The following is a 27958-nucleotide window of genomic DNA, read 5'->3' as shown; positions in this document are numbered from 1 at the left end:
GGGGGGGGCCTCCTAACCCGGAACTGACGGTCGGGCGTAGCCGGCACCGCCCATCTGCATCCCGGAAGGAGCGAGCTTGCGGCGCGTGAACCAGTGAGTGAAAGCGGCGCCGCCCGCCGGCCGCAGGTGCGGCAAAGCCAGTGTCATCTGCCGGTTCTCTTAGGGCTCCCGGAAAGGAGGGCGAGCCGCGTGCATTCGCGCCGCGCCTCCTTGCGTTTCTGTTCCCCAAATAGGGCCTCTCCTCCCGCCGCCCAGGCCCCTGCGTGGGCTGGACGCGTCAGCCCCACACATTAGCCTCGCTGCGCCGCCCAGACTCTGCCTTGCCTCCCCGTCCCGGTCCCTGGCCCCTGCCCTGTCGCCCGCCGCTGGAGCGGTGACCGCCCGGCCCGCCGTTCTTCTGCTGCTACCGCTGCCGGCATCATGGGCAGTGAGCAGAGCTCCGAGGCTGAGAGCCGACCCAACGATCTGAACTCCTCAGGTCGGTGTCCTAACCCACCCCCCTCCAGCCCGCTCTGTCTGCTTGCAGAGCGGGCTGCCTCCCAGACTAGTGGGGTCTGGGACTGCGGACGGGAACGCACAGAAAAAGCCCTCACCATGTTACTAGGAAAAAAAAAAGTCACCATCTGTCCTGGCCTCAATTCCCCTGATGGAAGTGCCTGTGACTGCAAGCTAAGCCAGCGTGGGCGCCGGTGCCCATTCTTTATTTTCAAAACAGCCGTTTCTCCCAGCTACAGCCTACTGTTTAAAAGACGACCTAATTAATTTTTGGCTCTAGTGCTCATGGCTGATGTAGTGAGATTTGGCTCACACAGTGGATGGATTATAGGACCTCTAAGAACAGGCTCTTTCTTAAAAACGGGTGGTAGAGGTTCCGTTTCTGAAGGGATATGTGATAGGTGTCCACTTACTTTGAACCCTTGAGTGCAGAGGTCTCCAGAAACAGCTTTTTCTTCTCAGAAGGTGTCTTGGTCCCTTTTCTAATCTTATACAGGTTGACCAGACAGCAGGCTCTGGTGTTTTCCATTGTTGTTCCCTGTCCATGATTTTTAGATTCCTCTAAGCGTTTGAGACAAGAATGGGAGGATTATTGTGTTTGCGATACAGTGAGTGTTCAATACATAAAACAGCTGATGTTTAATTGAGGACCATTTGCTGCTTTTTTTATTACCGACGCAGGCCAGGACAGCTGGGAGTGCTTAGGTGAAGCTCTGGGGTTGCTAATGAAAATTAGTTAATCGGGTCCTAAAAAGAGTCCCTGATTTTAGAAGTTCTCTGTTCTTGATAGGATTTGTAATTCATAAATAGGCAAGCTAATAGATCTAAGGGTGTTTCACTTTGAAGTGTGACCTTCAAGACTAGTTCAGACCTACATTCTGGGGGACTGGATTGGGGCAGCTTTCAATGGTGGGCAGCATCTACTAGCTTTGCTACGTTTTTCTATTTCCTTGGAAGGCCCAGAGTGTCACATTTGTTGTAAGAAATACAATAATTGTGACATCTGACATTCTTGCCTCTATGGCAGGGCAGAAACATATTTTGAGGGGAAGCGGTGTGGCATCTTTTTAATATGCTTACTTGCCCATGAACCAACAGCATTTGCGCATTTCCGATGTTAGAATTTGCCTATTCCCCTGTGCCAAGTACTTTACATGCATTTACATAGAATTTTTGCAGTAATCCCATTTTACAGATAAGGTAGTAGAGGCTAGCTGGAATGTTTCGAACTCCCCTTTCCTCTGGCATCTGGGGAAGGAGGAATCACAATTGATAGCAGGAAAGATTTCTGGCATGGCTTTTGTAAAATGTTAGGCAAATTACCAAAACAGGTAAAGAAATATTTCTTGAAAAGAAAGAAAAGCAGCAGAGATTTTTCTAAAAAAGGGAATGCCAAGCTTCCGGAGACGAGCTTCTAGGAGACAGAGCAGTTCTATGATATCCCTGGATTAACCTTTGAGATATGGCTACAGTGAGCCTGGGAATATTATCTTCTAGAGCATAAAACACTTTAAAGATTCATTCATGCCCCAGTCTGGAAGATATTTGGGGAGAGGATGATTTCTTGGTCCAGGGAGTCCTTTATAATATGAATCTCTTCCCTCCAAATGGATTACTTTCTCCCAAGGAACCTGAATTGATCTCCCCTTTGTCCTCCAAATTTCTGATTTTGCCTCAGCCTAGAATGGACTTACTGGCTATTTTTGCCCTGGACTAATGCTATAATTTTAAGAATGAAGGGGCTGAAGTCCTAGCTACTCAGGAGGCGCAGGTGGGAGGATAGCTGGAGTCCAGGAGTTTAAATAATAAACTTTTTTGGGGGGGAGGGCAGAGTCTCACTGTTGCCTAGGCTGGAGTGCAGTGGCATGATCCTGGCTCATTGCAACCTCTGCCTCCCGGGTTCAAGCAATTTTCATGCCTCAGCCTCCTGAGTGGCTGGGATTACAGGGACCTCACACCTGGATAATTTTTGCATTTTTAGTAGAGATAAGGTTTAACCATGTTGGACAGGCTGATCTCTAACTCCTGACCTCAAGTGATCCACCTGCCTTGGCCTCCCAAAGTGTTGGGATTACGGGAGTGAGCCACCGTGCCCAGCCACCTTGACTTAAAAAAAAAAAAAAAAAAAAAAAGGAGGCTGAAACCTCTGGAATAGGCCAGTCATTTGGGGGTTGAGACCAGGGTTTTTTCCTGGACTTACTAAACATAGCTGGCTTGATGTGGTAGGGTGGATAGACAGCTTTGCAACTCCAGTGTCGCAGAGATGGACCTTGTGTACCAGTAACTTAGAGACCTCTAATTCCTTTCCTAACTTTCTAGCACTGCTGACTTTGGGCAAGTCACAGTTAAATTTTGTACCCTTTATTTCTCATTTTAGAAATAGGGATATATATATATATATATCAAGATACCAGGATCATTAAGGAAGGAGAAAATGAAAACAGTCTGCCTATACTTTTATGTGCTGAAAAAGAAAACGTTTAGTTACGAAAGAAGTTTATTCATGTTATATAATCCTGTAATGGGCCAGGCACGGTGGCTCACACCCGTAATCCCAGCACTTTGGGAGGCCAAGGCGGGTGGATCACAAGGTCAGGAGTTGGAGACCAGCCTGGCCAATATGGTGAAACCCCACCTCTACTAAAAATACAAAAATTAGCCAGGTGTGGTGGCAGGTGCCTGTAGTCCCAGCTACTCAGGAAGCTGAGGCAGGAAAATTACTTGAACCCAGGAGGCGGAGGTTGCAGTAAGCGGAGATTGCACCACTGTACTCCAGCCTGGCAATAGAGCGAGGCTCTGCATCAAAATAAAATAAATTCCTGTAATGTCTGAGGGTTTTCGTTGTTTTTGTTTTGTTTTTTGAGACTGTTGTTCTCTCACCCATGCAGTGGTGTGATCATGGCTCACTGCGGTCTTGACCTCCTGGGCTCAAGTGATCCATCTCAGCTTCCTGAGTCGCTGGGACTATAGTGTGCACCACCACATCTGACTAATTAAAATAATTTTTTTTTTTTTTTTTTTGTAGAGACAGGGTCTCACTATGGTTGGTCTTGAACTCCTGGACACTGGTGCTCCTCCTACCTCAGCCTCTCAAAGTGCTGAGATTACAGGCATAAGCCACCACGCCCAGCCTGAGGTGTTTTTTTTTGTTTGTTTGTTTGTTTTTTTTGAGACAGAGTCTTACTCTGTTGCCCAGGCTCGAGTGCAGTGGCACGATCTTACCACACCCCAACCTCTGCCTCTTGGGCTCAAATGATTCTCCTGCCTCAGCCTCCTCAGTAGCTGGGATTATAGGGACCCGCCACCATGCCCTGTTAATTTTTGGCCAGGCTGGTCTCAAACTCCTCACCTCAGGTGATCTGCCCGCCTTGGCCTCTCAAAGTGCTAAGATCACAGGCATGAGCCACCGTGCCTGGCTCCAGCCTGAGTTTTTACAAATACTATAGAAAATAGTTTCTATAATTTCTTCCCACCACCCCAACCCCAACTGCAAGATAGCTACATTGTATAAAATTATTCTTTTTAATCACTACACCAAAAACTGCCTTGGTGAGGCAGAGGTGCCTAACTAATACGCATCTCCTAAGCAGTGTAACTTTATTTTCAGTGACTCCCTCACCAGCCAAGCATAGAGCCAAGATGGATGATATTGTGGTTGTAGCTCAGGGCTCCCAGGCCTCACGGAACGTCAGCAACGATCCCGATGTCATCAAGTTGCAAGAGATTCCAACCTTCCAGCCCCTTTTGAAAGGTAAAGGATTGCATTTTGTTTTATCTGAACTTGCTGGAGAGATTTGTGTAGCCCTACTACTTTCTTTCTACGTATCCATTTATTTTGCTCTCTCATCTCCTTTAGGTCTTTGCTTAAATGGCGTCTTCTCAGTGAAGTCTCTCTTGATTTCCCTAATTAAAATTGCAGACCCTTTCCCTACCTGTGTTTCTCTATAACCCTTAATTATCATTGACCTATTGCAAATATGTTTACTGTCTATATTTCTCTGGTAGAATGTGAGCTCCATGATGGCAGGTATTTCCTCTTTTGCTCACTATTGAATTCCCAGCACTTGAAATAGAACCTGGTATAAGATAGGGACTGGGTAAGTGAATGAATGAGGTCGAAAATGGCCCTTTCCTGTTATATTCCCATGAAAAGATTTTCATTCTTATTTGTGATCCGGACAGTGGGTGGACTAGTTCAGATCCGTAGAGAAAATCTGCATCACTACTGATACACTTGTAATTAATCCTGGTGGCTGTTTTATGTGAGAGTGTGTGTTTGAAAAGAGAGATTACCCACCCAGTTAGCATATATTGTGGTAGTTACCTTTTGACACCAAGGCCACAACTTTATTATTTTCGTGTCTCCATTAAGTAGTGGAGATGATTTTATATTAACTGGTGTTTCTGCTGTAAGAGTCCTTTAGTTCCCTCCTCCCTCACCCCCACTAAAGATTAGGAAATAATGAACATAAGGCCCTGGTTTACTTAACTTGGTGTAATACAATGTAAAACCTCTTACATTTACATAGCTATTTGTATTAAGATATCCCTCCTCATACACATATCATCCCTTTAATTCTCACATGATTAAACGTGTTTCAATGATTGGGGTGAGATCAGCAGCTGGCATATAGAGAGGTTGAACTTGAACCTTCTTCACTGATGTCAAATCCTATGTTACACTGTTCCACACTATTTAAAAAACAAAAACAAATGGTGCTCTATAGATGATCCATATATTGTCTTATTCTTGCCAGTGCTTCATCTGTTTCATAGATAAGGAAATACAAGCTTTCAATTTCTACCCTACAGGCCTTAGGGTTAGACTTTGGTAAACATTCTTTTATGTAAAATGACACTATATGTATATATATATTATATATATTTATAGTATAGTATATATTTTTTTTTTTTTTTTTTTTTTTTTTTTTTTTTTGAAAACAGAGTTTGCGCTCGTGTCCCCCAGGCTGGAGGGCAATGCGGGGATCTTGCCGCCTGCCAACCTCTGCCTCCCACGTTCAAGCGATTCCCCGTCTCGCCTCCGGAAAGTAGCGGGATTACAGACACCTGCCACCAGCCAAGCCCTAAAATTTTTTTTTTTTTTTTTTTTTTTTAGTTGAGGTGGGGTTTCACCATGTTGGTCAGGCTAGTCTTGAACTACTGACCTCAGGTAATCCATCCACCTCGGCCTCCCAAAGTGCTGGGATTACAGGCGTGAGCCCCCTTGCCTGGCCTACTCATCTTAGTTTTCATGATTTTGAGGAATAATGTGATTCTCTAAAGAAGCTGACAATAGTAGGGCATGGTGGCTCACACCTGTAATTCCAGCACTTTGGGAGGCTGAGGCAGGAGGATCACTTGAGTCCAAGAGTTCAAGACCAGCCTGGGCAATACAGTGAAACTCTGTCTTGACAGATAATACAAAAAATTAGCTAGGCATGGTGGCACATGTCTGTCGCCCTAGCTACTTGGGAAGCTGACGGAGGAGGATTGTTTGAGCCCAGGAGGTCAAGGGTGCAGTGAGCAGTAGTCATGTCAGTACACTTCAGCCTAGGTGACAGAGTGAGATCCTGTCTCAAAAAAAAAAAGTCTGCTGAGCATGGTGGCTCATGCCTATAATCCTAGCAGTTTGGGAGGCTGAGGTGGGTGGATCACCTGAGGTCAGGAGATCGAGACCATACTGGCCAACATGGTGAAATTCCGTTTCTACTAAAAGTACAAAAAATTAGCCGGGCATGGTGGCGCGTGCCTGTAATCCCAGCCACTCAGGAGGCTGAGGCAGGAGAATTGCTAGAACCGGGAGATGGAGGTTGCAGTGAACCAACATTGTGCCGTTGCATTCCAGCTTGGGCAACAAGAGTGAAACTCCATCTCAGAGGGAAAAATAACACAAACCCACAAAAATTTGCATATAACTTTCAGCTTACCCAAAACTTGACTACTAATCGCCTTCTGTTTGCTAGAGGCCTTACTGATAGCAGAAACAGTTGATTAACACATCTTTTGTGTTATATGTATTATATACTGTATTATTACAATCAAGTAAACTAGACAAAAGAAAATGTATGAAGCAAATTATAAGGAAGGCCAGGTGCAGTGGCTCATGCCTGTAATCCCAGTACTTTGGGAGGCCGAGGAGGATGGATCACTTCAGGTCAGGAATTTGAAATCAGCCTGGCCACCATGCTGACACACCGTCTCCACTGAAAATACAAAACTTAGTTGGGTGTGGTGGCGTGCAGCTGTAGTCCCAGCTACTTGGGAGGCTGAGGCACAAGAATCGCTTGAACCCGGGAGGCAGAGGTTGCAGTGAGTCAAGATCATGCCACTGCGCTCCAGCCTGGGTGACAGAGTGAGACTTGGTCTCAAAAAAAAAAAAAAAAAAAAAAAAAAAAAAAAGAAAATTAAAAGGAAGAGAAAGTATATTAACTATTCATTGAGTGGAAGTGGATCATCAGAAAGATCTTCATCATTGTCTTCACGTTGAGTGGGCCGAGAAGGAGGAAAAGGAGGGGTTAGTTTTGCTGTCTTAGGGGTGGCAGAGGCAGAAGAAAATCCACATATAAGTGGACCCATGTGGTTCAGACCCATGTTGTTGTTCAAGGGTTAACTGTAATTCGTTTTATGATAATCACTAGTAGGGGAAATATGTAGGAGAAGACTTTGTGTTAAGGGAAGCTAACCTCAGATTTGAAGTCATCACTGAGGGCTGGGCATGGTGGCTCACGCCTATAATCCTAGCACTTTGGAAGGCCGAGGCGGTTGGATCACCTGAGCACAGGAGTTTAAAACTAGCCTGGCCAACATGGCAAAACATTGTCTCTACAAAAAATACAAAACTTAGCTGGGCATGGTGGTGGGCACCTGTAGTTCCAGCTACTCAGGAGGCTGAGGTGGGAGTATCACTTGAGCCCAAGAGGTGGAGCTTGCAGTGAGCCAACATTGCATCACTGCACTCCAATCTGGGTGACAGAGCAAGACTCTGTCTCAAAATAAATAAATCATCACCGAGTGCCCTAAAAGTGAATAATTAATGTGATGCAGTTAATGCAATGCAACTGGACCTGGTTTCATTGATAAATGAGTTTTAACTGGGACTTTGCCACCAACTATTATGTTGTCTGGCTTTGTTTTTCCACCTCTTTGAGCCTTGGTTATTAAGAACATTGAGAATAGGTGTAGGAAGGAGGAAGGCTAGTAAGGAGCAGGTTACAGGAAGAGGTTATCTGGGATTTGGTTAAGGAAGGTAGAGATGAGATCATGGCTCACTGCAGCCTCAACCTCCTGGGCTCAAGTGATCCTCCCACCTCAGCTTCCAGAGTAGCTGGGACTACAGTGTGCACCACCACACCCGGCTAATTAAAATATATATATATTTTTTTGTAGAGACAGGGTCTCACTATGTTGCCCATGTTGGTCTCGAGCTCCTAGACTCCAGTGCTCCTCCTACCTTAGCCTCCTAAAGCGCTGAGACTACAGGCATGAGCCACCATGCCTGGCCCAAGTTTTAAAAAATACTATAGAAAATAGTTTATATAATTCATCCCCTCCCTGCACCCCCACTTGATGAGAATGGCATGAATCTAGAAATGACAACATGTGGCTGTGGCCAGACTACAGCAAGCAAAAACCCAGTGAGCATTTAAGGCAAGGCTCATGTTTCACTTGTGAAGACGAAACATCTTGGGCCGTGATTAGGAAAGATAGGCAAAGCGGGTGGGAATGATCAGTGTAATTATGATAATAGTATCTTATCCTCCATGCTTCTACATAATAGCTGTTGTTCTTTCCGTTTTTATAGATTAAAATATTGAGGCCTAGAGAGCTTAAATTAATTGCTTGAAGTCACATGGCTGTAAGTGATAGCACATTTTAAGATTGCATCAGGGCATAGAATGAGACTTCGTTTCCAATTCTAGCAAAGCCCATTATAGAAATCACTAGGATATACAGGAACTAGCGTGGTGGGTATGAGGTTGTTTGGGTTTTTAGGTGCAGCATTTGTTGCAGAGCCTCCTGCTTTGACATTGTTCTGCCTGATAATTAAAAGCCCTGCCCTCTGCCTCCTGGGCTGCTGCAGGGGCCACGCATCACTGTCGCCTTTATACTCTGATCTCTTTTCCCCCTTTCCTGCTTTCAGGATGAGGCTGTTCCTCAAAATAGTAAAAAGGCCACACAGTGAAGGCTGTACCCCCCAGGTTTGATTTCAGAAAGCTTTTATTCAACTTAATGACAGTTTATTCTTTCAAAACAATATATTCAAGTATTACACAGAGTTCACTATTGTTTCATAATGTCATATGATGTAATGCTAATGCTGGTGGGTGATCTGCAGAGGCAGTGGCTGGGCGAGTTTGGGGCTATTTGTATGACTGAGGTAATGTTTGCATTTTTAATAAGCAAGCAGATTCTTTGGCCTTAACCCTTTTGCATAAATATACCAGAGTATAATTTATGCTCCATAATCCAAATATCTGTTCCTTTTTTTGATCAAAGGGATTTCTGTTTTTCATAGCAATGTCTGAATTAGTAATTTATTTGGACATGTAAAGCATTTTATAGGAAATTAAAGATTAGAAAATGAGAAAGTAGCCACAAATGGCTGTGACAGAACACAAAGACAAAATAGTAGATTTGATGTAAGTTAGCAAGATTCTAAGAAGTTAACAAACCCTGTATAGATTTCTTACTTGAAATTCAACCACTTATATTTTTTAATGAATCTCGCTCTATTGTATGTCATTCTATAGAAAGGAAATATTTGCAAAAGTAATATTGTTGATGTTTTATATATAAAAGTTAACAAAAATATTCTGTTGACTCTTAGTAGATGAATACATGCATATGTACACACATACGTGCATGTGACATTCTTTGCAACTGAGCTATCGTTTTTGTTACTGACCTTGGGTACAACGTAAGAGATTGTCTTGCTGCCTAAGGAAGAGACTGTCTTTGTTAGTAACAAGGATGATCAAACATATACAGTGTAGATACTGAAATGATACTAAGCAACTTTGTTGGGAGTTTGGTGTTTGGTTATTAAGAACATGATGCATGTGAAGTAGATTTTGATAATTAAAAAGAGCCTGGGGCTTTTCATAGTGGAGCGAAATCTCATGAACAGCAGTGAAAGCTTTCAAATCACACGGAACATTGAGAATTAGAGCTTGAAAATGTAGATAGGGGAGAATGAAGCAATGGAAAAAGGGCAATAAGGAGAACATGATGGAGCTAGGTTTCAAATGACCAGTTTCTTCACATTCTTCTATCATCTGGACAAATAAAAGTCTTTGCATTCATCAGATGTCTGCCTCTACCAGCTGTCAGACCTTATCATTGTGTTGGAAAATGGCAGCCAAAGGAGGGGACAAGAGAATGGATCTTAATCAGAGCCACACTCTTCTCTGGATGGCTTAAAGGTCATCTCTAAACCCAGGGGTAATCCTAAGTATATTTTCCCCCAAATACCATATCGGAAAGATTGATGACTTATTCCTGATTACTTTATAGATTTGTATTTGTAATAGCTCTTCAGTTAAGCTTTTAAACATGGCTAATCAGAGAAGTGTGAGTTGTGTGTAAAAACAAAAACAAGAATAAACATAGCTGTTTACCAGCATTGAGTTAGCCTTACTCAGAAGAGGGGGAAGTACCAGGTGAATGGTTGCTTTCAACCGATTGAGAAAGTGAAGCTGTCTCACCAGAACACCCTCATTTTCCCCTCACTCCCATAAATCTGTGTGCCTGCATCCATTCTTGTTTCTTTCCATTAAATCTCAGAGAGGGTATCCATGTCTTTCTCTGAAACTCAATGCCATTCTGTTTCACTCTTTTCATTTGCTGGGACTTTGCTCCTGCCTTTTTTTTTTTTTTGGTCTAGCAACCAGCTTAGTGGACCTCTTTCCTCTTGTTTGAATATATAGCTTTTCCCATCTTAAAAAGATAAACACTTCCTTTTGATTTAGTTGCCCTCCTGGCTACCGTGCTTTCTCTTTTCTCATTTCTGCTGCTAAACTTACTGACTCCATGGCCGCTACATGCTGTCCCTGCATCCTTGATACCTCTGCCATTTGGGAAGTTCCCCTGGATAGGCTCTCATATATATATAATTTCATCCATATTTGCTGCTTTGGAGGATTACTAGTGTTTTCTTTTCATGCTTGAAGTTATTTCTGAGTTCACATCCTCCTCCTCTTTTCCATATTTAACACAGATTTCTATCCCACTTGTTAAAACTCCCTTCTTTTAGCTTGTGCTACCTCCCCATCCAATGGTATTCTTTTTTTTTTTTTTTTTTGAATCTACTCATTAGTCTCTGTTCCTCTCTGCACAGCATTTTGCCTAGTGTTCTTTTGGAAAACCAAGATTCTAAGGAACTTTAAGTATTCTGAAATATAGACATCAAGATGATCGTTAAGTCTCTGTCATCAGCTTCAACTTTTTTTTCTTTTCCTTTCTTCTTTTTTTTTTTTTTGAGATGGGATCTTGATCTGTCATCCAAGCTGGAGTGCAGTGGCACGATCATAGTTCCCTGCAGCCTTGACCTCCCAGGTACAAGTGATCTTCCCACCTCAGCCTCCCAAGGAGCTGGGACCACAGATACGGCACACCTGGCTAATTTTTTTTTTTTTTTTTTTTTTAATTTAGAGATGGGGTGTCACTTTGTTGTCCAAGCTGGTCTCAAGCTCCTGGGCTCAAGCAAACCTCCCACCCTGGCCTCCCAGAACACTGAGATTATAGGTGTGAGCCACTGCACCTGGCCAGCTTCAACTTCTTGTTCTGTTTGTCCAATGTCTTGTTCTGTTTGTCCATACAGTCACTTTAAATTCAGTATGCTCCATCTTCCACTTGTATTATGTATTTATTCATTTTATTTATTCAACAAATACTGAATCTTCTTAGGCGAGTAATGTGCACTTGAAAAGAATGTGTTCTGTAGTTAATGGGTGTAGTGTTCTATAAATATCAATGAGGTCAAGAAATGGTGATTGTCAAATCTTGTCTGTCTATATTGATTTATTTCATTAATTTGATCACTTAATGAAAGAGAGGTATTCAAATATCCAGCCATTTTTGTTAATTTGTCTATTCCGTTTATTCCATTGGTTTCTACTTTGTATGCTTTGAAAGTCTGTTATTAGGCATATATGCATTAATGATTATTATATTGATCCATCTTTATGAAAATGTCCTATCGATGTGTTATTACCCCTGTCTTGTAGTCTAATTTGTCTTGTATCAGTATAGCCACTCCAGCTGTGTTATACTTAGTATTTACATAGTATACATTTTACTATTCTTTACTTATTTTTATCGATTTATGTCTTTATATTTAAAGGGCATCTCTTGTGGACAGCATATAGTAGGGTCTTGGTTTTATATCTAGGCTGATAGTCTGCCTTTTAATTAGTGTATAAATTGATATGGTTGGATTTAGGTCTCCTATTTTGCTCTTCATTTTCTTTCTTTTCCTTTTTTTTTTTTTTTCCTTTTTTTGAGACAGTGTCTCGCTCTGTCGCCCAGGCTGGAGTGCAGTGGCATGATCTCAGCTCACTACCGGCTCCACCTCCCGGGTTCACGCCATTCTCCTGCCTCAGCCTCCCAAGTAGCTGGGACTACAGGTGCCCGCCACCACGCCTGGCTAATTTTGTATTTTTAGTAGAGACAGGGTTTCACCGTGTTAGGCAGGATGGCCTTGATCTCCTGACCTTGTGATCCACCCACGTTGGCCTCCCAAAGTGCTGGGATTACAGGCATGAGCCACCGCGCCTGGCCTTTCTCTTCATTTTCTATTTGTGCTGTGTGCTTTTGGTTACTTGGTTTTTTTTTTTTTTTTTTTTTTTTTTTTTGAGACAGAGTCTCGCTCTGTTGCCCAGCCTGGAGTGTAGTGGCTGGATCTCAGCTCACTGCAAGCTCCGCCTCCCGGGTTTACGCCCTTCTCCTGCCTCAGCCTCCCGAGTAGCTGGGATTACAGGCACCCGCCACCTCGCTTGGCTAGTTTTTTGTATTTTTTAGTAGAGACGGGGTTTCACCGTGTTAGCCAGGATGGTCTCGATCTCCTGACCTCGTGATCCACCTGTCTCGGCCTCCCAAAGTGCTGGGATTACAGGCGTGAGCCGCCACGCCCAGCCTTGGTTACTTTCATACTCCTTTCCTCCTTCCTTTGGAACAATTGCAGTTTTTTTTTAAGTACATATTCCATTTTAGTTTCTTGTTTGGCTTTTTAAGTTATACTCCTTTGCGTTATTTTTTAGTGGTTGCTCTTGAGGTTACAATATAGTCTTCATTTATCATAGTTCATTTAGAATTACTATTGTATCACTTCATGTAAAATGTAGGAACCTTTCAATGGTGTAGTTTCATTCACCTCCCCAACTTTTTTTTTTTTTAAAGAAAAAGTCTTGCTCTGTGGCCTAGGAGGGAGTGCACTGGCACAATCTCAGCTCACTACAACCTCTGCCTCTCCAGTTCAAGTGATTCTTGTGCCTCAGCCTCCCGAGTAGCTGGAACTACAGGTGTATGTCACTATGCCTAATTTTTTTATTTTTAGTAGAGATGGGGTTTCTCCATGTTGGTCAGGCTGGTCTTGAACTCCTGACCTCGGGTGATCTGCCTGCCTCGGCCTCCAAAAAGGCTGGGATTGCAGGCCACCCACGCTTGGCCCACCTTCACTTCTTTGTGCTATTGCTTTCATGTATATTGGATCTACATACGTTAGAAATCCCATAGTGGTTTTACACACACAGACACACACACACACAGACACACACAGACACACACACACACGTTTTTGTTTTAAACAATAATACATCTTTTGAAGAGATTAAGAGAAGAAAATAACTATATATAGAATGTGATGTTTACCCACATAGTTAACATTTCCAGAATTCCTAATCCCTTTCTCCAGTTTCTATTTGATGTCATTTATTTTTAGTTTAAAGGACTTCTTTTAGCATATCTTGCAGTATAGGTCAGCTGGAAAAAAGTCCTGTTTTTATCTATCTGAACATTTTGTTTGCCCACTTTTGTTATAAAGTCATTTTTTTGGTGTAATTACTAAGTTTTTGAAGAGATATTGTGAGACTCCATGAAATCTCATTTTTTAATCTACCTTTATTTCATTAGTTATAATATCTATTGATGATTCTTGCTTGAATTAATTATGCTGTGATGGCTACCAAATAACTGTTTTCTAATTTTTTCATTCCTTCTACATTTATTAGTTTATATTCTACTGGAGGGAATAGGTTTCTCATCTCCCCGTTTATTTATTCAAATCAGTGTGAAACAGTCAACTCCTATTTTATCCAATGAGTTGTACGTAATCTGTTATTATCATTATTTCTTTTCAATCTCATAATGTTCCAAAATTGGCCAGTGACAGCATCTTCAATCTAACTTACTGTGTCCTTTTAACATATTCCCCTTATTCTTTGAAAATGTCTTTCTTTTCTGGCACAATATAATGTTACAGACTTACCTTGTTTTTCCATGGCCCCAGCTCTAGAATCAGGCATTTCTTAAAGGAACCCTGGTTCTTTTAATGGAGGGTCATATTTAGAATCCATTTCCAGACCTTCTCAGAAGATTTAGCTAGAGAATCCATAGATATACACCCACACATTTATACCTGTGTTTATTTTTATATGTTCATATATTTGGCAACACGATCTTGCCCTTTCACCCTGGCTGGAGTGCAGTGGCACAGTCACAGCTCACTGCAGCTTTGACCTCCTAGGCTCAAGGAATCCTCCTATCTCAGCCTCCCAAGTAGCTGGGACAAGGTGCGTGCCACCAAGCCCAGCTAATCTTTTTGTATTTTTTGTAGAGATAGGGTTTCCCATTGTTGCCTAGGCTAGTCTCAAACTCCTGGGCGCAAGCGATCCATCCGCCTCAGCCTCCCAAAGTGTTGGGATTACAGGCGTGAGCCACCATGCCTGGCGTATATTTTCTATATATTGAAACTAAGTTCACACTAATGTGTTCTCTATGTTCTTTGATCCACAGGTTTGTACTTTTTATCAAATACTGTGGTCATTATGTCGTCCAATATTTTTCTGCTCCCACCACCTGCTTTTTGTGGGACTCCAGTTCTATGTTAGACCACTTGATATTTTCTCACAGGTCACTGACACACCTTTCAATTTTTATTTTTAGTTTTTTCCTTTCTGTCCTTACTTTGGATAATTTTTACTGCTGTGTTTCAATGTTTAGTGGTCTTTCTGTCATGTCTGTACTGCTTTTAATCTCATCCAAGGTGTTTTTAATTTCAGATGCTGTATTTTTCAGCTTTAGATGTCTCCCCCTTAAATGTCTTTGATCTCTCTGCTTATCATGCTTATGTTTTCCTCTACTTTTTGAACATATGAGTACTTTTTTTTTAAATTATTTTTTTTATTTTTTTGAGGCGGAGTTTCACTCTTGTTGCCCAGGCTGGAGTGCAATGGCACGATCTCGGCTCACTGCAACCTCTGCCTCCCAGGTTCAAGCAATTCTCCTGCCTTAGCCTCCCTAGTAGCTGGGATTATAGGCATGTGCCACCAGGCCCAGCTAATTTTGTATTTTTAGTAGAGACGGGGTTTCACCATGTTGGTCAGGCTGGTCTCGAACTCCCGACCTCAGATGACCCACCCGCCTCGGCCTCCCAAAGTGCTGGGATTACAGGCGTGAGTCACTGCGCCCAGCCTGAGTACTTTTATTTTATTTTATTTTGAGAGGGAGTTTCGCCCTTGTCACCCAGGCTGGAGTGCAGTGGCACAATCGCAGCTCACTGCAACCTCTGCCTCCAGGGTTCAAGCAATTCTCGTGCCTTAGTCTCCTGAGTAGCTGGGATTGTAGCCACCCACCGTCACACCCAGCTAATTTCTGTACTTTTAGTAGAGACGGGGTTTCGCCATATTGGCCAGGCTGGTCTCGAACTCCTGATCTCAGGTGATCCACCTGCCTGAGCCTCCTAAAGTGCTGGGATTAGAGTGCATTTATTTTAAAATTTACTTTACTAAATTTTTTTTTCTTTTAGAGACAGGACCTCAGTCTGTTGCCCAGGCTAGAGTGCAGTGGTATCACCATGGCTCACTGCAGCCTCAACCCCCCTGGGCTCAAGCAATCCACCTGCTTCAGTCCATGAAAGTGCTGGGATTACAGGCATGCACCACCACACCTGGCCTGGATTTTGTTTTATTTCTTTAAGGATACCAGACTTTATTCTGGCATATGCATACGGTTAAGTTACTTGTAGTCATTGGGACGCTTCCCATGCTTTCTTTTAAATATCGTTAGGGCTCATCTAATGCAGTCTTTGCCTAGTTTAATTTAGCCTCACTACTAAGGTGAAATCCTTCTGAATACTCTACCTGTTGCCTTGTGTATTATGAAGTCTCTCCACTGTGGCTAGTGGGAACATGAGCTCTTCAGAAAATGTTTGGCCTACTGCTTCCCTCTAGCTGTTTCTCCAGTCTCTGGAATTTCACCTTACAAATTTGCAGATGATGTTTTCAGAGATTTAAGGGTACCCTGTGCAGATCTCAAGGCTGCCCCCTTCTCTCCCATATTCTGCTGTGTAAATCCTACTCACTTTAGTTTCTGCAAACTTTGCTCTTTCTCTAACTCAGTGAGGCTGCTAGCCTTTTTTTTTGGATGCGGAATCTTGCTCTGTCGCCCAGGCTGGAGTGCAGTGGCGCTATCTTGGCTCACTGCAAGCTCTGCCTCCTGGGTTCACGCCATTCTCCTGCCTCAGCCTCCTAAGTAGCTGGGACTGTAGGCGCCCGCCACCACTCCTGGCTCATTTTTTTGTATTTTTAGTAGAAATGGGGTTTCACCGTGTTAGCCAGGATGGTCTTGATCTCCTGACCTCGTGATGTGCCTGCCTCAGCCTCCCAAAGTTCTGGGATTACAGGCGTGAGCCACCGTGCCCGGCCGGCTGCTAGGCTTTTTTTGATGTCCATCCTGCTATGGACTGAATGATTTTGTCTCCCTCCAATTCACAGGTTGAAATTGTAATCCCCAGCATGCTGTATTAGGAGATGGGGCCTTGGGAAGTGATTTGGTTATGAGGGTGGAGCCCTCATGTCTTGGGAGTCACACCTTTACACGAAGAGGGGGAGGGAGGTTGCTTCCTCCCTCTGTTCTTAGCCATGTGAGGACACAAGGAGAAGACAGCCATTTGCAAACCAGGAAGAGTGCCCTCACCAAATACCAAATCTGCCAGCACCTAAGTCTTGTACTTCCCAACCTCCAAAACTGTGAGAAATAAATGTATATTGTTTAAGCCATCCAGTTTATGATACTCTTGTTGTAGCAGCCTGTACTGACCAAGACACCTCCTTGGTCTGCCTCTTGGAAACTGCCTTTAGGTAATAAGCTGGGAAAATGGTAGGGCTTGTTTTCCTTCTATCAGGGATCAAAGTCCTGTGCTGCCTGTTATACAATATCAGAAATTAGTGTTTCTGTATTTTTGTCTGGTTTTCTAGTTGTTTGTTACCGCATAATAGCAGTTAATCCTTCATAGGCAGAAGCAGAAATCCTTTAAAAAATGCTTTTTAATCCATATTTTTTGTCTGATACCACTTTTTCCATTTTAAGAGCCTCCTGCCAGCAGCCTTTAATTGGTCATTCATTTCTGCAACATATTGATAAACATCTGCTAAGTGCCTGATGTGGTCAGACAGTGCAGATACAAAAAATAGAAGACATAGTTGCTGCCCTTTAGGACCTTATTGTTTTGTGAGTGATTTAGACAGGTAAATACTCATAATACTATCATATTAGTAATACTGGCCACATGTCCCAAAGAGCAGATAAACATGGAGGAGATAATTATTAATTCGGCCTGGGAATTTGGGGCGGGCTTCCCAGAGGAAGTGACATTGAGCTGAGCTTTGAGGGATGAATAGCAGGTAGCCACATAGAGAAGGCAGAGTAGCAGAGGGTATTCTTTTTTTTTTTTTTTTTTTAGAAGTCTCACTTGGTCGCCCAGGCTGGAGTGCAGTGGTGCGATCTTGGCTCACTGCAAGCTCCGCCTTCTGGGTTCACGCCATTCTCCTGCCTCAACCTCCCGAGTAGCTGGGACTGCAGGCGCCCGCCACCATGTCTGGCTAATTTTTTTTGTATTTTTGGTAGAGATGGGGTTTCACTGTGTTAGCCAGGATGGTCTCCATCTCCTGACCTCGTGATCTGCCTGCCTCAGCCTCCAAACTGCTGGGATTACAGGCATGAGCCTCTGCACCCAGCCGAGGGTATTCTTAGTCTTCTATACATATTTTAAAACATATAATTAAAAGAAGCTGGCCAGTCACAGTGGCTCATGCCTCTAATTCCAGCACTTTGGGAGGCCGAGGTGGCAGGATTACTTGAGCCCAGGAGTTCGAGACCAGCCTGAACAACATGGCAAGACCCTGTCTGTACTACAAAAAAAAAAAAGTTTAGCTGGCTGTGGTGGTACACACCTGTACTCCTAGCTACTTGGGAGGCTGAGGTGGGAGGATCGCTTGACCCTGGGAGGTCGAGCTGTTTTCCATAGCACTGTACTCCAGCCTGGGCAGCAGAATGAGACCCTGTCTCAAGAAAAAAAAAAGATGCCAAAAATAATTCTTAACCAGGTCAGGCGTGGTAGTTCATGCCTGTAATCCCAGCACTTTAGGAGGATCACTTGAGGTCAGGAGTTTATGAGACCAGCGTGGCCAACATGGTGAAACCCCGTCTCCACTAAAAACAAAAAAAATTAGTCGGGCATGGTGGCGCACAGCTGTAATCAGCTACTGGGGAGGCTGAGGTGGGACGATTACTTGAAAGCAGGAGGCGGAGGTTGCAGTGAGCTGAGATTGCATCACTGCATCCAGCCTGGGTGACAGAGTGAGACTGTCTCAAAAAAAAAAATTATTAACCAAGTTTGTATTTGGGATATACTACTTTGATTTTCTTTTTCTTTTTTTTTTTTTGAGCTGGAGTCTCTGTTGCCCAGGCTGGAGTGCAGTGGTGCCATCTTGGCTCACTGCAACCTCTGCCTCCTGGGTTCAACCAATGCTCCTGACTCAGCCTTCTGAGTAGCTGGGATTACAGGTGCCTGCCACCATGCCTGGCTAATTTTTGTATTTTTTTGTAGAGACGATGTTTTACCATGTTGGCCAGGCTGGTCTCGAATTCCTGACCTCAGGTGATCCGCCTGCCTCGGCCTCTGAAAGTGCTGGGATTACAGGCGTGAGCCACTGCGCCTGGCCTGCTCTTCAATCTTTTTAAATTGAGGGCCACTGTGCCTGGCCTGTAGAGGAATCTTAAAACTGTCAGAGTTGGCCTGGTGCAGTGGCTCATGCCTGTGACCATAGCACTTTGGAAAGGTGAGGCAGGAGGATTGCTTGAGGCCAGGAGTTTGAGACCAGCCTGGACAACATAGACCTCATTTCTACAAAAAAATTGGAAATTAGCTGGGCATGCTGGCATGTGCTGGTAGTCCTATAGTCCCAGCTACTTAGAAGGCTGAGATGGGAAGCTCTCTTGATTCCAGGAGTTTGAGGCTACAGTGAGCTCCAGTCATACCATGGCACTCCAGCATGGGCAACAGAGTGAGACCCTGTCTCTGAAACAAGAGCAACAACACAGTCATAGGTATTTAATAATGTTTAAATATTTTTTCCACCAACATTCAGTTTCACAGAAAGCCAGTGAAATGCAAAGTGACATGTTAAAGAATGAGTTTGGATAGATAATAATTTGCTTCTACAAACTGGTGAAAATCATCAGCAAAAGTTAGTAATCATGTTTTTTTTTTTTTTTTTTTTTTGAGACGGAGTCCAGCCCAGGCTGGAGTGTCATGGCCTAATCTCAGCTCACTGCAACCTCCGCCTCCTGGGTTCAAGTGATTCTCCTGCCTCAGCCTCCCAAGTAGCTGGCATTATAGGTGCCCACCACCACAACCAGCTAATTTTTGTATTTTTAGTGGAGACGGGGTTTCACCATGTTGGCCAGGCTGGTCTCAAACTCCTGACCTCATGATCCGTCCGCCTCAGCCTCACAAAGTGCTGGGATTACAGGTATGAGCTACCACATCTGGTCTGTAATCCTGTTTCTAAACATTTTTTAGCAGTGTATGAAAGTGTCAGTAAGTAAATATTTATGAATAAAAAGTCTGTTTTGATTTGCAGAATTTTTGGAACAGGTGACAATTGGGATTGCTTTGCTTTTCAGTCTTTTTTTTTTTGAGACGGAGTCTCTCTGTTGCCCAGGCTGGAGTGCAATAGGGTGATCTTGGCTCACTGCAAGCTCCTCTTCCCGGGTTCACGCCATTCTCCCACCTCAGCCTCCCAAGTAGCTGGGACTACAGGTGCCTGCCACCAGGCCTGGCTACTTTTTGTATTTTTTAGTAGAGATGGGGTTTCACCATGTTAGCCAGGATGGTCTCGATCTCCTGACCTCGTGATCTGCCTGCTTCTGCCTCCCAAAGTGCTGGGATTACAGGCGTGAGCCACCGCGCCTGGCCTGCTCTTCAATCTTTTTTAATTGAGGGCTTTTCTCTAACTTAAAGTATCAGTATCTTTTATTTCAGTAAATCTTATGTTGTATCAAAATTAATTTTTATCAGCCATAAGAGAAGGAAAAAAATAAGTCCAACAGAGAGTTAACAGTTACATGGGCCAAAGGCAAATTAATAATAAATACCATAGGTCTTTCTGATATTTTGCCATTTTTTAAATAAGATGGTCTTCCTTTAGTGTAATTAAATGTATAGCAGTCCTGTGTTTAACAACACTTGTACCACTAGATGTCACTAAACTAAAACAATCAGTAAGCTCATTGAAACTGCTGCAACCTGGTGCCATCTTTTCAAAGGCCTTTGGTTAATAAGGCTGCCTCTAGCACCTGGATTTCTCATAAAACAAAGTCACAGCTTGCTTCAAGCACAAGCTGATTGGAAAATATACATGTTCTGTGACATGTTAGTAATCTGGAATTACTTATTTTAATGTTTATCAAGACAGAAAAGGAAAAGAACTTACTACCACAGGAAACTTTTTAGTGACCTTAATTTTTTGGAGAGAAAACTATTTTCAGTCTATCACTGTACTAAAAGAAGCATTTATCATCACACCTCAGATTTCTCAAGAGTTGAGATTTTGTCCTTTTTTTCCCCCCACGAGACAGAGTCTTGCTCTGTCGCCCAGGCTGAAGTGCAGTGGCGTGATCTTGACTCACTGCAACCTCCACCTCCCAGGCTAAGCAATTCTTGTGCCTCAGCCTCCCGAGTAGTTGGGACTATAGGTACACACCACCATGCCTGGCTAATTTTGTGTATTTTTAGTAGAGATGGGGTTTCATCATGTTGGCCAGACTGGTCTCGAACCACTGACCTCAGGTGGTCCGTCTGCCTCTGCCTCCTAAAGTCCTGGGATTACAGGCATGAGCCACCATGCCCCACCAAGAGTAGGGATTTTCTTAAACATCTCGGATTTCTTAGGGCCCAGCACAAAGCTTGGCACTTGGTAGGTGTTCAGTAAATGCAATTAAGCATTAGGGTAGTATACTAGATGTCATGGGGGGAAAAGATAGCTCACAGATCCATTCTCAAGAAGTCTCATTTGGGAGACAACACGTGCCCACAGCACAGGGTGTTGTGTGTAAACCAAATGAGTAGTGCATTCACTAGCTTCTGTAGTATTTCAGGGGATCAGTAGCTTTTCAGAGCTAGCGGTGGTGATCAAAGGTGTCCTTAAGAGAAAGTATGTTTAGAAATGAAAAAGTAGGACAGTTACAAGTGAAGAAAGCAATGAGCCACGGTTTAAGGATAGGAAAATGCAGGCAGTAAAGATTTAGAAAGATAAGAATTCAAGGGCCCTGAATTTAAAGCATACATTTAGGTTTAATATTTTTTAGGGGTGTTGGAGGGGACATTGAAGGATATTGGTGTGGGAAAATAATATGTTGCATGATAATTTGTAATTTACAAAACAATAGCACTTGAAGAAGAATGAATTAAAGATGATTGCTCTTTGATTTTAGAATACTTCTGTTTTAAAGTCTATTACAGGCCGGGTGTGGTGGCTCACACCTGTAATTCCAGCACTTTGGGAGGCTGAGGTGGGCAGATCACCTCAGGTCAGGAGTTTGAGACCAGCCTGGCCAGCATGGTGAAACCCCGTCTCTATTAAGAATACAAAAAATAGCCAGGCATTGTGGCGCGCGCCTGTAATCCCAGCTACTCAGGAGGCTGAGGCAGGACAATCGCTTGAACCTGGGAGGCAGAGGTTGCAGTGAGCCAAGATCGTGCCACTGAACTGCAGCATGGGTGACAGAGTGAGACTGTGTCTCCCCAAAAATAAATAAAGTTTACTAGAAACACTTTTATTTAAAAGAGCGAACATAGGCATAGGGCTTAGTATAGTACTTCGCACTTAATAAACCCTCAGTAAATGATTCTTGTTGATAGTAATATTATTAAATCAGGTAAAAATATTAGAGACATCCTACAAAATAACTGGTTTTCTTTGTAAGAGTCCAGGTCTTGAAAGACGAGGAACAATTGAAGAATTGTCACAGATTTAAGGAGACTAAGGAGACATGCAGTGTGGGGTCCTGGAATGAAAAAGGATGTTGGTGGGGAAAAAAGGGCACATTTGAATAGTTGTGTAGTTTAGTTGATTATATTGTATCTGTGTTAATTTCCTGGTTTAGATCATTGTATTGTAGTTACATACTATGTTAATATTAAGGGGAAGCTGGTGAGGGTGTAGTGGTAAGATCATGACTCACTGCAGCCTCGACCTCCCAGCCTCAAGTATTCTTCCTGTCTCAGCCTCCTGAGTAGCTGAGACCACAGGTGTGTACCTTTACTCCCAGCTAATATTTTAATTTTTGTGTAGAGATAAGGTTCCGTATGTTGACCAGGCTGGTCTTGAATTTCTGGGCTCGAGAGATCCTCACACCTTTGCTTCACAAAGTGCCTGTGATTATAGGTGGGAGCCACTGCACCCATCTGGAATCCTATACTTTATGCAACTTTTCTATTTCTTTCTTTTTTCTTTCTTTCTTTTTTTTTCTTTGTTCTTTTTTCTTTTCTTTTTGGAGACAAAATCTTGCTTTGTTGTGCAGGCTGGAGTGCAATGGAGCTATCTTGACTTGCTGCAACCTCCGCCTCCCAGGTTCAAGTGATTCTCATGCCTTAGCCTACTGAGTAGCTGGGACTACAGGCATGCGCCACCATGCTTGGCTAATTTTTGTATCTTTAGTATGACTTCACCATGTTGGCCCGGTTGGTCTTGAACTCCTGGCCTCTAGTGATCCGCCTGCCTTGGCCTCCCGTAGTGCTGAGATTACAGGCCATGGGTCACCGCAGCTAAGCCTGCAACTTTTCTTTAACTTCTTTTGCCTTTTGTTAACTTCTTCTTTTTGTTAACTTCTTATTCAAAATAATAAGTTTAAAATAAAATTTTGTTTTAGAAAAGATTACAGTTCGGTGTTTGAACTAAGTTATCTACTAAGAGGTCAGATGTCAACAGAAAGAGTTTAGAATCTCCTACCCTCTAGAGCTTTTAAGATCCACTAAAGCCCACTAAGCAATCCACTAAGATGGCTTAAGGCACGAGTGGGTTCCCTGGAAGACAGAGAAGTAGAACCTCTGAGGTGCTCCCGATTAGGCTTTGTCTTAATGGAATGTTGGAGCGAGTTTGATTGTCTATCCAGACCGTTAAAACTTTTTTTTTTTTTAATTTTTTTATTTTTTGAGACGGACTCTCGCTCTGTCGCCCAGGCTGGAGTGCAGTGGCCGGATCTCAGCTCACTGCAAGCTCCGCCTCCTGGGTTTACCCCATTCTCCTGCCTCTGCCGCCCGAGTAGCTGACTACAGGCGCCCACCACCTCGCCCGGCTAGTTTTTTGTATTTTTTTTAGTAGAGACGGGGTTTCATCGGGTTAGCCAGGATGGTCTCGATCTCCTGACCTCGTGATCCGCCCGTCTCGGCCTCCCAAAGTGCTGGGATTACAGGCTTGAGCCACCGCGCCCGGCGTAAAACTTTTTATATCAGCAGTAGTTTTTGCCTTTGTGTGTTCACTGGAGTAGCACTTTAATTCCCTTTAAGAACTTGTCCTTTGCATTCACGACTTGGCAAACTGGTGCAGGAGGCCTAACTTCTACCCTATCTCAGCCTTGAGCATGCCTTCCTCACTGTAGCTTTTGATTTAAAGTAAGAGATGTGCAATTCTTCCTTTCACTTGAATGCATAAAGACCCTTGTAGGGTAATTAATTGGCCTAATTTCAATATTGTTGTATTTCAGGGAATAGGTCCAAGCAGAGGGTGAGAGATGGGGGAATGGTTGGTCTGTGAAGCAGTCAGAGCACATAGAACATTTCTCAATTTAAGTTTGCTGTTTTATATGGGTGTGGTTTGTGGTGCCCAAAACGATTACAATGGTGACATCAAAGATCACTGATCACAGATTACCATGACATATCATAATAATGAAAGTTTGAAATATTGCAAGAATTACCAAAATGTGTCAGACATAAAGTGAGCACCCTGCCACAAATCTTCAGTTTGTAAAAAAACACAGTATCTGTGAAGCACAATTAAAAAAAAAAATTCGAAGTGGAATAGAATGAAGTATGCCTGTATATGGAAGATGGCTTGATCTAATCAGAGATAAAAAGAGATGAATGGGCCGGGCGCAGTGGCTCACGCCTGTAATCTTGGGAAGGCGCGAGGTGGGCGGATCACAAAGGTCAGGAAGACGAGACGCGATCCTGGCTAACATGGTGACAACCCCTGTCTCTACTAAAAATACAACAAATTTAGCCGGGTGTGGTGGCGTGCGGGCCTGTAATCCCAGCTACTCAGGAGGCTGAAGCAGGAGAAGAATGAGTGTGAACCCTGGGAGGCAAACTTGCAGTGAGCTGAGATTCTATGCAACTGCGCTCCAGCCTGGGCCAACAGAGCGAGACTCGCGGTCTCAAAAAAAAAAAGAAAAAAAAAAAGAGATGAATGAGAACCACATCAAAAGTATTTCCACTTTGCAGTTAATTCTGCTCCCAGTCTCCAGTCCTAGGCAATTACAGGCCAACTTTTCTGGACATTTCATCTAAATGGAATCATACAATACATACTCTTGAATCTGACTTCCAGTTTTTGCCTATTATGAATAATGCTGCTATGAACCTTTGTGACCATGTGTTCATGTGAATGTGTTTTCTTTTGGGTAGGTTCATAGGAACGGAATTGGTAGGTTGTATTGCAACTCTGTTTACTTTTACAAAACTGCCAAACTTTTTTCAAAATTACTGTACCATTTTACATTCCTTCCAGCAATGTGTGAGAATTCAGTATTCTCTTTATTTCTGATCATAGCCATCAGAGTGGTTGTATATCTCATTGTGGTTTTCATTTACATTTCTCTAATGATGTTGCTATTATTTTTGTGTGCTTATTAGTGAAATACCTTATTAGTGAAAGCTTATTAGTGAAATCTCTTATCCATTTTTAAATTAGGTCTTTAACTGACATTGTATTATAACAAGTTCTTTATTCTGGATGCAGTCTCTTAATCAGATATATGATTTGCAATATTTTCTCCCAGACTGTGACTTTCTTTTCATTTTTTTTTGGTTTTTTTTTTCTTTTTTTTGAGACGGAGTCTCACTTTATTGCCCAGGCTGGAGTGCAGTGGCGTGATCTCAGCTCACTGCAAGCTCCGCCTCCTGGGTTCAAGCAATTCTCCTGCCTCAGATTCCCGAGTAGCTGGGATTACAGGTGCCTGGCTAATTTTTGTATTTTTAGTAGAGACAGGGTTTCACCATGTTGGCCAGGCTGGTCTGGAACTCCTGACCTGGCTGATATTTTTTGAAGTACAACATTTTTAATTTTGGTGAAGTTCAGTGTATCAATATTTTTAATAAAGATTTCTCCTAGAAGTTTTGTAGTTTTAGTGATTGCATTTAGGCCTGTGATCCTTTTTGGATTACTTTTTGTGTGTTCTGTAAAGGTCTAAGTTCATTTTGCTTTGTTTGTTTGCTTGTGGTATCCAGTTGACCCTGTAACATGTGTTGAAAATATTGTGTTTTTTCTTACTGAATTATCTCAGCACCTTTAAAAAATGACCATACATGTAAGGGTTTATTTCTGGACTCTTAGATCTGTTCCATTGATCTGTCCCTTTTTTAATTTCGTGGATTGTACTTTGGTGTTTTATCTAAAAAGTCATCACCAAATCCATGCTCACCTGGATTTTCTCTTGCGTCGCTGCTTAGGACTTTTATAGTTTTGCATTTTATGTTTAGGTCTGTGATCCATTTTGAGTTAATTTTTGTGAAACGTGTAAACCATATGTGCTTTTAAAGACTATATAGTCTGCAGTCATTGGGTAGAGAGTTTTATATATGTCAGTTATATTGGTTGATAGTGTTTTTTGAGTTTTGTATATTCTTAACTGATTTTGTGTTTAGCTTTATCCATTGAGAGTGAGGTACTGAATTATTAGCCTGTTTTGTTGAATTGTGTATTTTTCCTTTTGATTATGTCAGCTTTTCCTTCATTTGTTTTGAGGATATATTGCTGGTGTAGATACATTTAGAATTATTATAACTTCATGGTGTAATAACTTTCATCATTATGAAATACTGTCCTCTAATACTACTTTCTGTCTTTATTTCTATTTTATCTAATATTAATAGAGTAGAGCCATTCGTGTTAGTCCACTTTGAGTTGCTATAAAGGAATACCCGAGGCTGGGTAATTTATAAAGAAGAGAGGTTTATTTGGCTCGTGGTTCTGCAAGCTGTATAAGCGTGGCACCAGCATCTGCTTCTGGTAAGGACCTCAGAAAACTTTTAATCATGGAGGAAGGGGAAGGAGGAGTAGGTATGTCACATGGTAAGAGACGGAGGCAGAGGTGGGGGAGGTGCCACACTCCTTTAAACAACCAGTTCTCACATAAACTAATAGAGGGAGACTTGCTCAGTACCACAGGGAGGCACCAAGCCATTCTTGAGGGATCTATTCCTATGACTCATACGTCTCCCACTAGATCCCACCTCTAACATTAGGGGCCACATTTTAACATGAGATTTGGAGGGGACAGGTGGCCAAACGATATCACTATTCTGTCTTTCTTATGGTTCTATGATGGTATATATCTTTTTTTTTTTTTGATATGAAGTCTTGCTCTGTCTCCCAGGCTGCTGGAGTGCAGTGGCGTGCTCTCAGTTCCCTGCAACCTCTACCTCCTGGGTTCAAGTGATTCTCCTGCCTCAGCCTCCCAAGTAACTGGGATTACAGGCGTGTGCCAGCATGCCTGACTAATTTTTGTATTTTTAGTAGAGATAGGGTTTTGCCGTGTTGGCCAGGCTGGTTTTGAACTCCTGACCTCAGGTGATCCACCTGCCTCGGCCTCCCAAAGTGTTGGGATTACAGGCGTAAGCCACCATGCCCAGTGGGTATGTATCTTTTTTTTATCTGTTTACTTTCAACTCTTTTGTGTCTTTGAATCTAAGGTGTGTCTTTTGTAAATAGCAAATAGTTGAATCTTGATGTTTTATCCAGTCTGACATTCTCTAGATTGAGGTGTAAAAACCATTCACTTTTAATGTAATTATCAATCTGGTTAGATTTGCCTTTTTATTATTTTCTATACATTCTTGTCTGTTTTGTTTCTCTGTTCCTCCTTGACTGCCTCCTTTTATATTAAATACATATTTTTAGTTTACTGTTTTAACTCTTCCATTGAGTTTTTTAACTATGTATTTTTTGGAGTTGTTTTCTTAGCAGTTGCTGTAGGGATTACAGTGTACATGTTAATTTATCAGAGTCTACTTCAGATTAATGCTAACTTAATTCTGGTAAAATATATGTGCTTTGCTCCATTATAGCCTCATTCTTTCCCCCTTTTTTGTGCTATTATTCTCATGTGTAATATCTGTATATGTTTGTAAACCCAAAACACAGTGTCATTGTTACTACCTTAAGGATGTTTATCTTTTAAAGAAATTAAGAGAAGGTGTGAATAACAAATACATTTGTAGACTCTTCTGTGTTAACTCACATATGTACAATTTTTGGTGTTCCTCAGTTCTTCTTGGACTTCAGGTCCCCAATCGTTGTCACTTCCTTTTACCCTGAAAAGACTTTTGTTAGTATTTAATGTTACAAATTCACTAGCAGATTTTCTCAGTTTTTGTTTATCTAGGAATGTCTTTATTTATTATTTTGTTTTTTGAGGCATAAATTTGATTGAAATGGAATTTTGGTTGACAATTTTTTTTTCCCCAGCACTTTATATATGCCATTCTACTTTCTTCTAGCCTCCATTGTCTCAGATGAGTTGTTTTTCTCTTGCTCATTTCAGGATTTTTTTTCCTTTAGCTTTCCATAGTTTGTGATATGTCCAGGTTTTGGGTTTTGATTTCTTTGTATTTATCCTACTTGGGTCCTTTTATCTTTTTTTTCCGGCTAGCTTTTTGTATTTTTTAGTAGAGACGGGGTTTCAC

At 42.4% G+C, this 27958-nt stretch overlaps 1 protein-coding gene across 2 annotated transcripts in view; it reads left to right on the top strand.

The window, feature by feature from the left end:
- The first annotated feature begins 8 nt into the window (after positions 1-8).
- LOC108523796 (loss of heterozygosity 12 chromosomal region 1 protein homolog) overlaps positions 9-27958 on the top strand; it is a 76444-nt gene continuing 48494 nt past the window's right edge. The window contains exons 1-2 of one of the 2 annotated variants that reach the window (XM_017864571.1): positions 9-93; positions 4103-4246. In XM_017864571.1, the coding sequence (XP_017720060.1) occupies position 93; positions 4103-4246 (145 nt within the window). In that variant the 5' untranslated portion in view covers positions 9-92. Of the gene's footprint in view, positions 479-4102; positions 4247-27958 lie in introns of both variants that reach the window. The other variant, XM_017864570.1, reaches the window with a different exon arrangement.

The sequence above is a fragment of the Rhinopithecus bieti genome, unplaced genomic scaffold (genome assembly GCF_001698545.2).
Source record: "Rhinopithecus bieti isolate Rb0 unplaced genomic scaffold, ASM169854v2 scaffold_76074, whole genome shotgun sequence".
Lineage (NCBI taxonomy): Eukaryota > Metazoa > Chordata > Mammalia > Primates > Cercopithecidae > Rhinopithecus > Rhinopithecus bieti.
This window is presented reverse-complemented; position numbering and strand designations above follow the sequence as displayed.